The 13869-nt window shown below is 33.0% G+C and overlaps 3 protein-coding genes across 3 annotated transcripts; 1 reads left to right on the top strand and 2 right to left on the bottom strand.

The window, feature by feature from the left end:
* Nucleotides 1-80: 80 nt before the first annotated feature.
* On the bottom strand, nt 81-3367 carry LOTGIDRAFT_196203 (hypothetical protein). Its single transcript, XM_009066101.1, has 8 exons — nt 3330-3367; nt 2616-2808; nt 2255-2423; nt 1792-1927; nt 1459-1645; nt 775-1133; nt 467-586; nt 81-169 (listed from the first exon to the last, which is right to left on the bottom strand). The coding sequence occupies exons 1-8, from the start codon at nt 3330-3332 to the stop codon at nt 125-127; spliced, it is 1212 nt and encodes a 403-aa protein (XP_009064349.1). The 5' UTR covers nt 3333-3367; the 3' UTR covers nt 81-124.
* Nucleotides 3368-3552: 185 nt separating this feature from the next.
* On the top strand, nt 3553-7165 carry LOTGIDRAFT_196202 (hypothetical protein). Its single transcript, XM_009066100.1, has 4 exons — nt 3553-3731; nt 5363-5507; nt 6299-6438; nt 6734-7165. The coding sequence occupies exons 1-4, from the start codon at nt 3635-3637 to the stop codon at nt 6850-6852; spliced, it is 501 nt and encodes a 166-aa protein (XP_009064348.1). The 5' UTR covers nt 3553-3634; the 3' UTR covers nt 6853-7165.
* A 3019-nt stretch (nt 7166-10184) lies between these two features.
* On the bottom strand, nt 10185-11070 carry LOTGIDRAFT_131336 (hypothetical protein; the record flags this gene model as incomplete). The annotated part of the gene is made up of 3 exons (XM_009066099.1): nt 10185-10430; nt 10608-10711; nt 10986-11070. Coding segments are annotated over 3 exons (435 nt in total), but the record flags the coding sequence as incomplete, so codon positions are not given.
* Nucleotides 11071-13869: the final 2799 nt, after the last annotated feature.

Raw genomic sequence — 13869 nt, 5'->3', positions numbered from 1 at the left:
GTACTGTACAAAATGTAGGATACCAAATGTTCAGATGTATTTTTATCAGATTAGGATTACTGGGATTAAAAAGAAGTAAATAGTTTCTTAGATTTTATTTCCCAAAGAAAGTCTGTTCTGGAAATTAGGCAGTTGCTTCTTTAGCCAACATATCTTTTTTGAGTGGACCCTGAAAAGAGAATAAAATATTAAGAATAAGCATGCAATTCCAAGGGTTGACAAATATCTAATTTAATAAATGGGTGATGTCAATTGGTATACTGAGGTTCCTGTTCAATTTTAAGCAGGCCCAGGATGATTTCCAAATATTTTAATATTCCACATGTGAAATCGTTAAATCATTAGGATTTAACAATGTACGATATGTGGTTCATGCATACGATATGATAGCCATATACTTTCCATGACTTCCGGAGATTTCTGGTTACTTTGAAACTCCACGAATCCTTATCTTAAATTTACTTACCATGAAAGCCTTCTTTTCTTCATGTGTCTGGAAGCGACCATGACCCAATTTACTAGTGGTATCAATCATCTTTAGAACAACCTTCTCTGTATGTTTCCTTCTGAATGTTGTCAAAAGTGACTGAAAGATAATTGAAGTAAGTTATGCTGTGTTCACATTCCAGGATTATTCAGTTTAATCTTATGATCTTTTCCAGAACAAACTTTTGCCTACAATACTGCTTTCAGTGTTAACATAGTACAAACAGGAAAATGCATTCAAAGAATTTAGGATATGATCATATATTTCATCCTCTTCAATCAACATACCTTTCTTAGAGTGATAACTCGTTTTCTAGTTCCAACAACAGCTCCCTTAATCATCAGGAAATCATTGTTCACTTCACCATAATGATGGAAACCTCCCATAGGGGTAATGGCTTTGGTGACTGGATCAAAATCAGTTGAGGCATTGTTCTTCACTACTTTACCATCTTTAGTGTGGATACCCAAACCAATTCTGTAAATCTTTTTGTTAAGTTCAGTACGATGATGGTAACCCTTCTGACCAGCTCTAGCTACACTGAACTGAACTCTGCTAGGATGCCATGCTCCAATACAGGCAACCTTTCTCAAACCCTTGTGAGTTTTACGAGGCAATTTCTTGGTGTGCCATCTAGCAGTTACACCTGAAATTGTGAACCAAAGAGGTTTTAATTTACTTCAAAATAATTAGTCAAGTTATTTGGTGTTTGACATTGGTATCAGAAGGAGAGCAGCATGGAGAGTGTCACCAGTGAAGTCTGACATTTCTTCCATTTTATCATCATTTAACCAATTGACATCAAATAAATGGTATAATTATTTAAAACAAGAGGGTATGAAATGTTAGGTAAAACTTATTTTAGATATCAAAGAGGCCCCAATGAGGAAAGTTGTAGAAAATATGACAAGCAATAAATGGCAAGCCTTAGTAGATTGCAGGCCTAATGAAGGTGACACGGCAACACCTACCTTTAAATCCTTTTCCCTTGGTGACACCAATAATATCCAGAACTTCATCTTGTTCAAAGACTTGGTTAACTGGAACTGGTTTCTCCAATTGTTGTCTAGCCCAATCTACTTTATCAGCAATAGAACCACCATTCAGTTGTACTTCAACAATATGGGCCTTCTTTTGAAGATGACGCAACAGCTTGGTCTATAATAAAAATCCAACAGTTATATAGTTTATTTGCCCATGAATATATTTATAGACTCCACCACATGATATTAAATGGCTTTTAATGATAAATTCTTTATAAACCTTCTCTATTTGCTAGAAATAAATCTAAAAAATCTAATTACTTGGGTATGAGCAATCACTCTGATGACTTTACAGTATTTCTTCATCTTGTTGAAGTCACTTTCAATCAATTTTTTGCCAGCTTCATCTTTCCATTTCTTAGCATTCTTGGTAAAAGCCTTCTTTTTGGATCGGGACCTTCAGGAAGGAAACAATATCCACCTCATCATGCATGAAAGCAAGAGCGGAGATGGACTTACAAAAGAAGACTAAAACTTGGCTCATCAGCATAACCTGAGCGGAGCCAAATTTTGTCAAAATGGAGTCATCTGCAAAATAAGCTTCAAATTCAAAATGTGCAACCTATCTTTTAGTGCCTCTAACATCAGGTATAATCGTTTGACGTTTGGATTGTGAAATAAATGTTCTTAGTGACTTTTGGCAAAATTATGGACAAGTTCTTCAAATTCTGCTTTTATAAAGAACAATTAATAAGCATTTCATATAAATACAAAAGCAATTTACCAATTCTTATAGAATCTTCGTCGGCATTCCTCACTAAGATGTTCAGCCCAGAGAGTTTTGAAGGTTTTCAAACCTTCAGGTGTTTCAATGTATCCAGTGACACCAACTACCATCATGGGTGGGGTTTCAATAATGGAAACACCTTCTACAACTTCCTTCTTGTTCAATTCTGAAAACAATTTAGGATACATGAAAATGAATATCGAACTCAAATTATTCCATTGCAAGTTTCAAGTTGCTAATCAGAAGGAGAGCAGCATGGAGAGTGTCACCAGTGAAGTCTGATGTTCTTCCACTTTATCATCATTTCAGCATAATTCAGGTAGTAATAACTGCCCCAGAGAAAGAAATATCCACCTACTTGATCCAGGTCTATCAACATCTCGAACAATATGGGTCATACCAGCTTTGTAACCAATAAAGGCAGTCATATGGACTGGTTTCTTGGGATCATCCTTAGGAAAAGCATGGATTCTTCCACGATGGCGTCTACTTCTTTTCTTAGGCAAAAAGCCTTTAGAGCCATGACGAGGCGCAGAAAATTTACGGTGAGACTATAATAGAAATAAATTAAAGGTTACAGCCACAGGTTAAGGTTGAATAGGCTCCGATTTACAAATATGATAGAAGACCTACACTGAACTGAAATGCATCTTATGTGTATATTACAACTATGCAATGGCAATAGTTTTTTTTTTTTTTTTTTTTTACAAAATTTAGGCCTTGCACTTAAGTCCTTGTTCAACAGATTGAAATACTGTGATCAAAACTTTCTATGGCGGCATATGGTACTCTAACTTGAAGACAGGTGTAGCTTTACAAGACTTGCTACTCTTGCCATATTAAATAGGATTGTTGAATCCATAACACGTTGTCTAAATAAAATACACTGAGAATCGGTAATACTGTTCAAAGTTTTGTATCTTTCTTCCAAACAATAATTGGGATACAATCATACATTTCTGATTATTCTAAAATATTTCACTTTCAATAGAGGGAGTAAATTTCTACAGAATGTATCAGAGAGAGATGGATGGCATTGGATTGACTTCGGAGTAATTTATTGACATCTTACCATGCTGACCGTCACGTATAGAAAGACAGATGAATGCGAGGCTCAAGTTGATATCGACAACTGAATGTCGTAATTTGTCTTGAAGGCTTATTTTTTCTGTTTCATATTGATTATGATTTATATCAAAAGCAAATAATTTGAAATAAAAGAATATAAAAATGACGGAATCTGAAATTAACAGCGGTAAGTAAAAAATGTTTGCGACAACCATACTTGCTTTGACCTTCACCTCAACGATAGTTCTTGAGCTTGGTTCATCTCTTTTCTACTTCCAACTAGGCTTAGCCTAACAATTGGAAACAGAAATGCCTCCTAATATTGAACCAACACAACTGAAGCCACGAGAAAGGGCAATGCAAAATTTTAAGCTAATAACAGAAGGCCCAATCATATTTTTCAAAGGTAGGGACAAAGTTGGTGCTACTCCTTGCTTGACTACAATGTCAATGGTTTCTGAATCGAATATTGGCACGAGCGAATTGAAAGATTAATTACCAAATAAGTACTGATAGTCTTACATTGTCTTTGGGTTGATGAAAAATGTTAATCACTGGAAAAGTTATTTTTTGTAAGCTTGATTTTACAGTGGGAAATTTTCAATCTGAAAAGTAGTATGTACCGGTAGGTCATTTTCATGTGAAATTTCTGGGAAGTGTGTCTCTTTCAAATTCAAATGTAAAATCATTGAACTCTATATTTGTATGGACCCGAAGACATTCTAAGACCAATTGCATAAAGTTTAAAATTTTATTTTGAATATTTATGAATTAAGAGAAAAAAAGTTCAATTCAAAGCTTAATGTAGTCAGACAGTAGTCAAAATCGTAGACATACTCTAACAAATGGCAACACCACCGTCTACTCTGGCTCTAACAACTTGTCAATGGGTCTCTTGGTTACTATGGTCAAACAGTGAGCTTACTGTACGTTGGATTTAATCAAATTTGCACTTCATGCATAGGACATTATATCCACACTAAAGTTGATTAAGGTCAACACAATCTATTTATGTAGATTTATCGCAAACTTTAGATGGAAAAATTTTCTTCTAGACCATCAGCGATTTGATTGGCTGTTAAGTTGGCATGATCAAGGTCATAAACTTTTGAAGCAAGTAACCCATTGACTAAGTTTGTGCCTGTTGATTGAGGACACAACCTACACAATCTTACAGTAGATCTAGAAATGTTCCCTTAACAATACTGATGCAGGGCGTGTTACAACAAACAGGTACATACGAAAGTGAACATATTAAGGCTTCACATGTGCACAAGACAAATTTAATATTTCCAATGGGATTATTCACATATATACAAAGTTTGATGAAGTTTGATGAGAAATAAAAAAGTTGGTAATGGGCATATGCATCTGAGAATAAATTCAGTATTACTCCGAAAGTTACTTTTGAATTATAGACATACAAATCAAGTTTGAATACATTTGGATAAGAAATGAAAAAATTAGTATTGGGTATGCGCAAAAATTCAATACCGGTATTTCCATCAAATTTAAAATAGGATTATATACATACAGATCCAGTTTGATGAAATTCATATAAGAAATAAGAAAGTTGTTATTGCGCATGCACACAACAAAAATTCAATTTTTCCATCAAATTTAGAATTTGATTGCTCACATACATACCAAATTTAATGAAATTTAGATAAAGTAATGCACATGTGCACAGCACGAATTTGATATTTTTCTGCAAGTCACAAATTGAATTTATAAGTCTATACCAAGTTTGGATAAGAAATAAGAAAGTGGGTCAATTAAGCCGTTGGCGTGGTTTTTGTTTCTACACTAGCCGAAAACTTTCAAAATAACCATCAGAGGCTGGAATATTAGCAGATGTTTCGGTCTAGTGATAAGCAAAACTTTCATTCTGCAAAATGAAACAGATAGTTAAGTCCACAGGGCTAAACAGCATGCAATAATTAAATGACTGTTATTATCTGTGAAACATTCTATCAGCTGGTTAAGCAAAATTAAGAAGACTAGTTGTTTTTGAAACATAACTTTTTGTTTTTGCAGAAAATATTATTAATCCACTTCAAGCACACATTGACAGACCAAAATATTATCATAGACGATTTCAAAGAGTACCAACTTTTGATCAATGTTATGAAAATGATTATATTTGTCAGTTTGAGGCCAATGAGCAGTATCACAGGGACAGGTAGGTTCAATGTCTTTAAAATAACTAGAATTGTTAGAAAACATGTCATTTTAAAAACACACATCTACATTGAACACAATTTTATGGATAACACTTTACTTTACTTTAATAAATAACTTGTTTCAACGATGATACTTTTGTCTTTATCAATCATTGCTTGATAAAGATGAAAGTATCATCGTCGAAACGTCGCAAGTTATTTATTAAAGTAATTGTTATCCATAAAATTGTGTTCATATATTCTTACTAACAATTACTAAAGGCCACTTAAGGAAGTTACATCTTTGCACACAATTTCTGTTTTTCTGCATTGTAAAATTTGTCTGTTTTGAAAATATTGTTGATGTAATATTCAGGTTTTACTCTGCTTTTAGATTTTGATATAGGTATTAAATAAATACACCAGCAGTATAAATTAACTCAGCATAAGCCCCCTCTTTGATAACACCTGATAGACTTTTTCAAATATGTTTTACAGTGGGGTGTGGCAGTGGATGCTAATCTACTCTACTAAACTCAGCCATTGCTAGTATGATCATTCTATTGGCACTCTTTAAGCATTATTGATATTTGATGACCACTCAAGAACTGTTTAGTTGATATATTATAACTTTGCAATTAGAATTATTAATACAGAACTTCAATCAGGAGTTTCACACAATGCGATCTTCAAACAGCTGACCTATTTTCAGCCTGCGTACCTACTGTAGTAGAACTCATGCCCAATTATATCAATTACTGTTATCTATATGTGTTACCGTAAGATAATGATTTCTTTTTCTTTTATGAAGGGTAATTGATACCAAAATTATTAGGATTTTAAGAAGACGAGCCAAGGAATGTTTATTCTATGAAGGACCTAATGCTGATCATCGATGTAAACACATACAAGAAACTTATGAAGATGCTGCAACAAATTGGTTTATCAAATGTAGGTTTTGGGTTATTCTGTGAGATACCATAATATAAAATGGTTAAACTCCCTTTGGACCTCTCAAGTAGTTATCTTGTGATTTAAAGGCACACATTCGTGATCCGTTCAACCAATCATACCTTTGTCTCAGAACATTAATTTTTTAGCTTAGCTAATCAGTAATAGCATTCAAAACTCCCTGTCGAAATTTTATCCTTTATATCTATGTTTGTTCATGTTAAATTGAACACTCGTCTGTTTATTTAGACCGCCAAATTGTTTCCTTTTTAGATAATATTGTTTTATATTTTAGATGGCGATTTGACAGTTCATAGTAATGTTAGAGATGCTTACATGAAGCAAAAACACAGACTGATCTTTGAAAGACGAAAACAAGAATATGAGGCTAAACATGGAAGTAACACTGAATAGAGTTAAATTTAAGACTATCATAGTATTTTTATGAGTTTCGAGTGGATTAGTTGTATCAATAAAATTCAGAACTTACTTGTAAATTTTTATGTAGAGATGATATATTGAACCTGTACATTTTTGATTTTGTCTCATAAACAGGAATATTTTTAGCTTAGCCAATCAGTAATACTGTTCATAGCTCACCTAAACTTAGAGTCCTTTAAATCCATATGTGTGTTGAATTACTCATGTTTAATGACTCTGTGATATATAGAAATATATTTATAGAAATAGTAAAATTCCCAGTTTGAAGTAATTTTGCGATTTTCGTACATTTCTAGTACTTCAGAAGACTATTACTTATATTTGAGACTAACATCAACTCCCCAAAATGGCACATCTGTCCCTTTAACCACATCTTTGATGCACAAAAACTGACACCCCTTTCCAGTTGCTCAATAAATAGATGGGACTTTGGATCACTTTATCCAAATTAACTAACTGTGGTAAACGAACTTTGACAATCAAAAACAACTTCATATGAAAAGATTTGTCTGTTCTCATATATTTTCCAGAAGTTTTATAGAACAGAAAACTTGATGTTGAATGGCCAGTTTGAAAATCACTTGAATATTCATTATGGCAGTCTTGAAGGAAATACAAAGAAATGTGTAAGTTGTGGACATGTAGAAGACAAAATGGGCTACTTTTTAACAATAGAAACTCATTACTGTTATAAGAAAAACTTAGCTTTTTGAGGTCTGTTAAGATATGTTATTAGTAATTAATAATATAGTTAAAATTGTTACTTATCAATCAAATCTTTTACTGTCTTTGGCTAACGAAAGAAAAAAAACATACAATTTTTAAAATTTCCTCATTTATTTTAAATCTTGATACATTGTAAAGAATTCTGTATCTTTCCCATCACTGACACAAGTGATCTGAAGATAACAAAATATTTCAAGAAATAGACGACATTAAACAGCAAACGAATTTTTAAGCCGAAGGGGCTTTTTGACCGCCAAGTAATTCATGGCATTTAACCCGACGATCAACAACTAAACAATAAATTTTCCTAATATCCTGATGTGGGTAAAATAATCTATATTACACTGAGAATCTATGACAGTAACCTTACCCAACAGCAAGCAAATCCAACAAGCATGCCTTGTACCATCAGAAGCACAAATTGCTAACAAAGTGATAAGCAGTGATGGAAAAAATGATGCAAGGAGTTCTCGAGTGTCACATAAACTCTGACTCTGATTGACGTTAAAACTGATTGTATCACAATTACATTTTTTCCTTAAAATGTGTGTTTGAGGAAAACCATAGTCTATGATCAGCCATTTGTTGTACCATACAATTTGGATAATTTAACATGAAACCAAATAGAATCTTAGAGGAAAGTAGGTGGAGCTTAGCTATGGTACAACATGTTCAATGTTATGGAAAGATATCTGCCTTCCAAGTATTTTGTTTTTCAATGGATAAAATGCCGTGACCAATGCCACAACAATATATACCACATCTTACTCATTAACAAATTTAAACAAACTCATCAACACAAATTCATTTGTTAATATGTAACTCATAAGAATGTTGGTAAACTACTTAGCTACTAACAATTTTAAGTATTTCCCAATATTTCTCTGTCTTGATTGGTATAAGCAACTATAAATCTAATCAGTAAATATGTACACCAATTTCAATATTAGCTACTCTTAGAAAAACATCTTAAAATACTTACACTCAAAATTCAAAGACAAGTATATACCTAATGCTTTTAAAGTTCACAAGAAAATTATAGAAAAAATGTACATAGTTAAGTGCAAGCATTCATTCTTTCTGGCTTACAATTTTCATTTCTGTACCTTACTACTAAAACTATTACAAAGCACTAGATAAAAAATAACTTATATGATAGCACACCAAATAATATATATAGTTTATATTAGGGTTAACAAAAAACATTGTTTATAAAAAACACATACTCCCAATTCAAAGCATTCTGGATGGGAGGAGCTAGGTCAAGCACAACTGTCAAATCAATAAATGCATGGGAGTGGCGATTAGTGCCTCACTTTCAAAGCTTTGATATAGAAGTGATCTGTTACATTGATTGGCATGTATCAAATGAAAATGATTCCATGTCATTTACTCAATGGTTTACCAATTAATGACTTAACATTTGGGATAAATAACATCTAATTGGCATGCTCATGAAAAATACTCTATAGAATAGTTTTCAGAATAAAATACAATTTTTGATTATTTTTGTTCTTATTCAATTTGCAAAGAAACAAAATAACATTTAATTCGCAAAAAAAGAAAATAACAATAATTACGTTTATCCACCATAGAAAATAAAAGGTCTCTTGAAAAATCTAATTTTTTTTTTAATCATATACCCTTAAAGGGTTCCAAAACCTTCCCAATAAAAGTTCCAATTTAAGTGCTTGGTAGCGCATCAGAGTGGAAAATTTTGGATTTGATTTGAAAATAAGTTTTTTTTTTATAATTTCTTGTACACATTTAACATTCTTCTTTAAATCTGAAAGAAACAAAGGACGAACTATAGTTATTTCTTAAAATATTGTAAATGCTTCTCTGAACCAGAGTACATGGTAATGAACTGGATTGTCTGATCAAGGAAAGCTTAATGTCCAATAGACATAGACAAGCTACATACTTAAACTTCATTGTTGATCACACATGAGAACTGAAAAATTAAATTGCAGAGGCTGGATGAATTGAAGACTTGAAAACCTCTAGAATCTCCTGGCTCGCATAAAGACACACTGTATAAGTAGAGCCATAATGTACCAGAATAACAAGTGTTCTTCTTGTTAGCTGTAAGTGCTAGCTATTTATCACCTCAAAGAAGGAGGTAGCAATCAGTCAATTAACACCATTGATGGCCAAATGATTGAGAATTAAATTATTTGCCATAATTGTTATGTTTCTAAAGGAAATCTCAAAGACCCCTTTAGGATGGTCAGATAATCCTTTTCTTTATAGACCTTCAAACCTTTCAAATCATTTTGAGGTTAAGCAAAAACATCGAAAATCATCAATGATCAAATCTCTTACCTCTTCAATCTCTTCATCATCTCCATCAAACTCATCAAAGGTAATATGATCATCTTGATCAGGTTCCCATTGGTTCTCATTAATTTTAGCTGAAAGTAATCAAACAATTCATATATATAGGTAACCAATGGTCAAGGCATTTAGGAAAGGTGGTCTGATATAGATAGCACATTTCTAATGGAATATATTTACTAATTTTACACTAATTTATTCTATGGATGTTTCGACTAAGATTCTCAAATATTCATCTATTTCTATATAAATCCATGCAATTTGGAAATGAAATGAATACTGACCTGTAGCTTTGAACAAATGCTGTGTTGTGTACAATAAGGCAAACTTAGAACATAATTAGAATGAAACTTACTGTTTTCAGGTAATTCACCATAAGCCTTGAGATTTCGGGCTTCATCTGGGGTGTATTTAAGGATAACATCAGCTTTGGTGTCTTGATAGTCACGTAGACCAAGTAATATAATATCACCCGTGTTAATCCATACCTATAATAGATGTTGAGTCATCATTTAATTTTCCTTTAGAAAATCATCTGCGTTCTATTATTATGTTGGGTAGTATTGTAATAAATTTAGAATATCATTAGAGATAGCTTTTCTGAGCGATAGCACCAGCAAAATAATCAAATGAGCAGTAACTGTAGCTGTCAATCTGTCACCCACCTTCTTCCTTAATTTTCCTCGAATGTGACATAACCTTTTGTTACCATCAAAACACATAGCTTCTAACCTTCCATTTCCCAACATTTTAGAAACTTGAGCATATTCTGAAAGAAAAACAAATCAACAGGTCAAATTATGATTATCTTAAAATAACTTATGTATTTGAGAGGATTTACAAATGATAAAATAGCATTTGCCAAATTCTGTAAGAAACTTTCATTATTCATAACACCTGTAGATATGACTTATGGAGTTTATCTTATAACAGTTAACCATATAGAATAATATGGAATAATATAGAATAACCATAATAAGCCACATTTGGAATTATTTAAAAGGAACGATAATTCACTCTATTTATTCATTGAACAAACAAACCTTGTCCATCTTCTTTGAAAACCAACTCTCGTTTTTCCTTCTCATTTTCGTTCTTTCCTCTTCTCCTATTTTTACCTCCCTTTCCTGTGAACAATCAATTATATCAAACATAATAAAATCCCAATATTTACATCATTACCTTGCTTCGTCATTCTGGATATGTCTAAAATAATAAATGGGGACCTTTCTTTCAGTTTTCTTGTTGGGTTTATCTTCACGTTTATTAAAATAACACATTAATAGATGTTAATTAAATCAACCTTATTTACTGTGGCAAGTAAATAAGCTATTGAGGTTCAGCAGACAGTGACAGAGTCACTTAACTATTTTAAGATTTGTTGTTTTGACCATAATATAATGGAATCAGGACCGGTCGGACCGTAACCGTTTCGGCCCACTCATTACACTACCAACTCGGATCGTTACTGTGTCGGACCTATACCGATTCGGCCCACTATTTTTTATTTTAATCGGACCAAGTCTTAATTAACAATACTCAACCAATTATTAGGTATTAATTATCACGAGATCTACAAGTTTTTAAGAAAAGTGTTTGCCTTGCCCTTCCTCCCCGCAGATCAGATTTTAGACGCATTTAATAAACTGCGAGACAGAGCTTCCACAGACCAACTTAAAGAAATTATGGACTATGTAGACCACACCTGGATTACCAGTACTGTGTGGACCATACCATCCTGGTGCTTATTTAAGAAGACGATCCGCACCAACAATGATGTGGAGGGGTGGCATAACGCTGTCAACCAAAAGGCGAAGAAAGGAAATCTACCATTTTACCTTCTTATAAAATTGTTGTACGGGGAAGCCAAGAAGATTCCGATACAGATGAAAATGGTTTCGGAGGGGAAATTGAAACGATATCAAAGCAAGCAGACCCGCACCACCCAAGGAAAACTTTTTAAAATATGGTCTACGTACAGTGAAGGTGAAATGAGTACCAGCCAACTATTAAAGAAGTGTGGTGCCATCTTCACCCCAAATAATTAAACGGCCCTTTTCAGGGACATCTAAACAGCCCTTTTCAGGGCCACCAAACTCTCTCAAAAGAGTGAATGAGTCTAATATATTTTTTAGTTTAATATATATAAAACACGGTCATTATAATGGCCGCCATATGCATTGTCTTTTAACATTGTTCTGAGTCCTAGTGAGAGTTGTCCTTACCATTTCACTTTCAATTTGTTTACAAGTCGGTAAGGTATTGGTCCAAATTTATAAAAAATGTGATCCGAGTCTGTCGTAAAAATTACTTCGAGTCACTAAGGTAATGGTCCAAGTCTAGTGGGCCGAGTCGGTAGTGAGAAAAAAACCCTTGGTCCGAGTCGGTAGTGAGAAAAATATCATTGGTCCGAGTTGGTTATTAACATTTTTTTTTAGGTCCGAACTAGTAATGGTCCGACACTTTGGTCCGACACTGTAATGGTCCGACCGGTCATACATTCAATAATAGACTACAACAGCACATGATGAAAATCATAAAACAAGAAGTAAAAAAAAAAACAAGTAAAAAGAGTTTACTTATGAAGTTAATGGTATTCTGTTCATATAGAAACCAACATACCCTTATTCTTCGGCATTTTGTTTCAATAAATTTGTTGACGATATCTTGTATGATACGTTATTCACTTGTTTTTTCTCACAATACTGTTGCAATAATTTTCCCAGTTACTGCGACATGTGTAATTTACACTGCGCCTGCGTGAAACATTTATCTCGATTGTCACGCCACTTACATGTAAAATACGTAACCACTTAATATTTCATGAATTATTTCTAAATACACTAAACCATTCACTCAAAGGAATAAATTCTTCAAGTTAAAAATCGTGTTTATTTCAAAAATAAAAACATTCAATAGCATACAAGAAGAGCTGTACAGGAATATGCACAGGTACAGTTATGTTTTAAAATTGAGAAAAATGTATCAGAAAACGAAACAATAAAAAAATTATTATTTTCACAAAAAACGAAATACGGTTGTCTAAATGAATAAATATTGGACACTTATTTTATTTCGAGAGAGAAGTTAGGATACAAAGTATTTTCATACCATATGGACGTATTAAAATTCTTTTATAAATTGTAAATTCTACATTTGTACTTTTAAAGTGATATGGTCGTTTAATTTAGGTTTTCTAGATTGAATAGGCATATCTGGCGTATTGTTCGTGTACGATTAAATAATATACTTGCTTTGAAAGTGTCGTTGTCTTATTACGGTAACCTTATATTAGAGAATATCAAAATACGGCACAGAGACCCGACAGCAATAGCCTATTTGCCCAGCCAATTCAATGTCGTTGAATTAAGATGTTTCGAAAGTGTTCTCAAATTCTGTCGTTGAATATCTGTTCTCAAATTCTGTCGTTGTATATCAAGTTATTCCCAAATTATTCGTTGAATATCAAGTTATTATCAAATTCTATCGGTAGATGAACTTGCAATGCTCTCAAATTCTTGTTGTATGTCAAGTTGTTCTCAATTTAAGTCGTTAGATATCAAGTTGTTCTCAATTTCTGTCGTTGAATATCAAGTTGTTCTCAAATCTTGTCGTTAAGTATCAAGTTGTTCTCAATTTCTGTCGTTGAATATCAAGTTGTTCTCAAATTCTGTCGTTAAATATTCTCAGAACCTGTCGTTGAATGTCAAGTTTTTCTCAATTTCTGTCGTTGAATATCAAGTTGTTCTCAAATTCTGTCGTTAAATATTCTCAAATCCTGACGTTGAATGTCAAGTTGTTCTTAAATTCTTTTGTTGAATATCAAGTTGTTCTCAAATCCTGTCGTTGAATGTCAAGTTGTTCTCCAGTTCTGTCTTTAAATATCAAGTTGTTCCAGAACTGATGTGTGGTTCTGCCCCCCCCCCC

Source organism: Lottia gigantea (genome assembly GCF_000327385.1).
Source record: "Lottia gigantea unplaced genomic scaffold LOTGIsca_73, whole genome shotgun sequence".
Classification (NCBI taxonomy): domain Eukaryota; kingdom Metazoa; phylum Mollusca; class Gastropoda; family Lottiidae; genus Lottia; species Lottia gigantea.
Note: the sequence above shows the minus strand (reverse complement) of the source record. Positions and strands in the feature narration are given on the sequence as shown.

Bases quoted from the DNA above. Each gene is read 5' to 3' on its own strand.
- LOTGIDRAFT_196203 (XM_009066101.1), bottom strand. The intron at 587-774 runs GTATGTTGATTG...ATTATCTTTCAG, and splicing joins GAGTTATCACTCTAAGAAAG to TCACTTTTGACAACATTCAG. The intron at 170-466 runs GTAAGTAAATTT...TTCTCTTTTCAG, and splicing joins AAGAAAAGAAGGCTTTCATG to GGTCCACTCAAAAAAGATAT.
- LOTGIDRAFT_196202 (XM_009066100.1), top strand. From the start codon at position 3,635: ATGCCTCCTAATATTGAACCAACACAACTGAAGCCACGAGAAAGGGCA. The intron at 3,732-5,362 runs GTAGGGACAAAG...TTGTTTTTGCAG, and splicing joins CCCAATCATATTTTTCAAAG to AAAATATTATTAATCCACTT. The intron at 6,439-6,733 runs GTAGGTTTTGGG...TTTATATTTTAG, and splicing joins AACAAATTGGTTTATCAAAT to ATGGCGATTTGACAGTTCAT.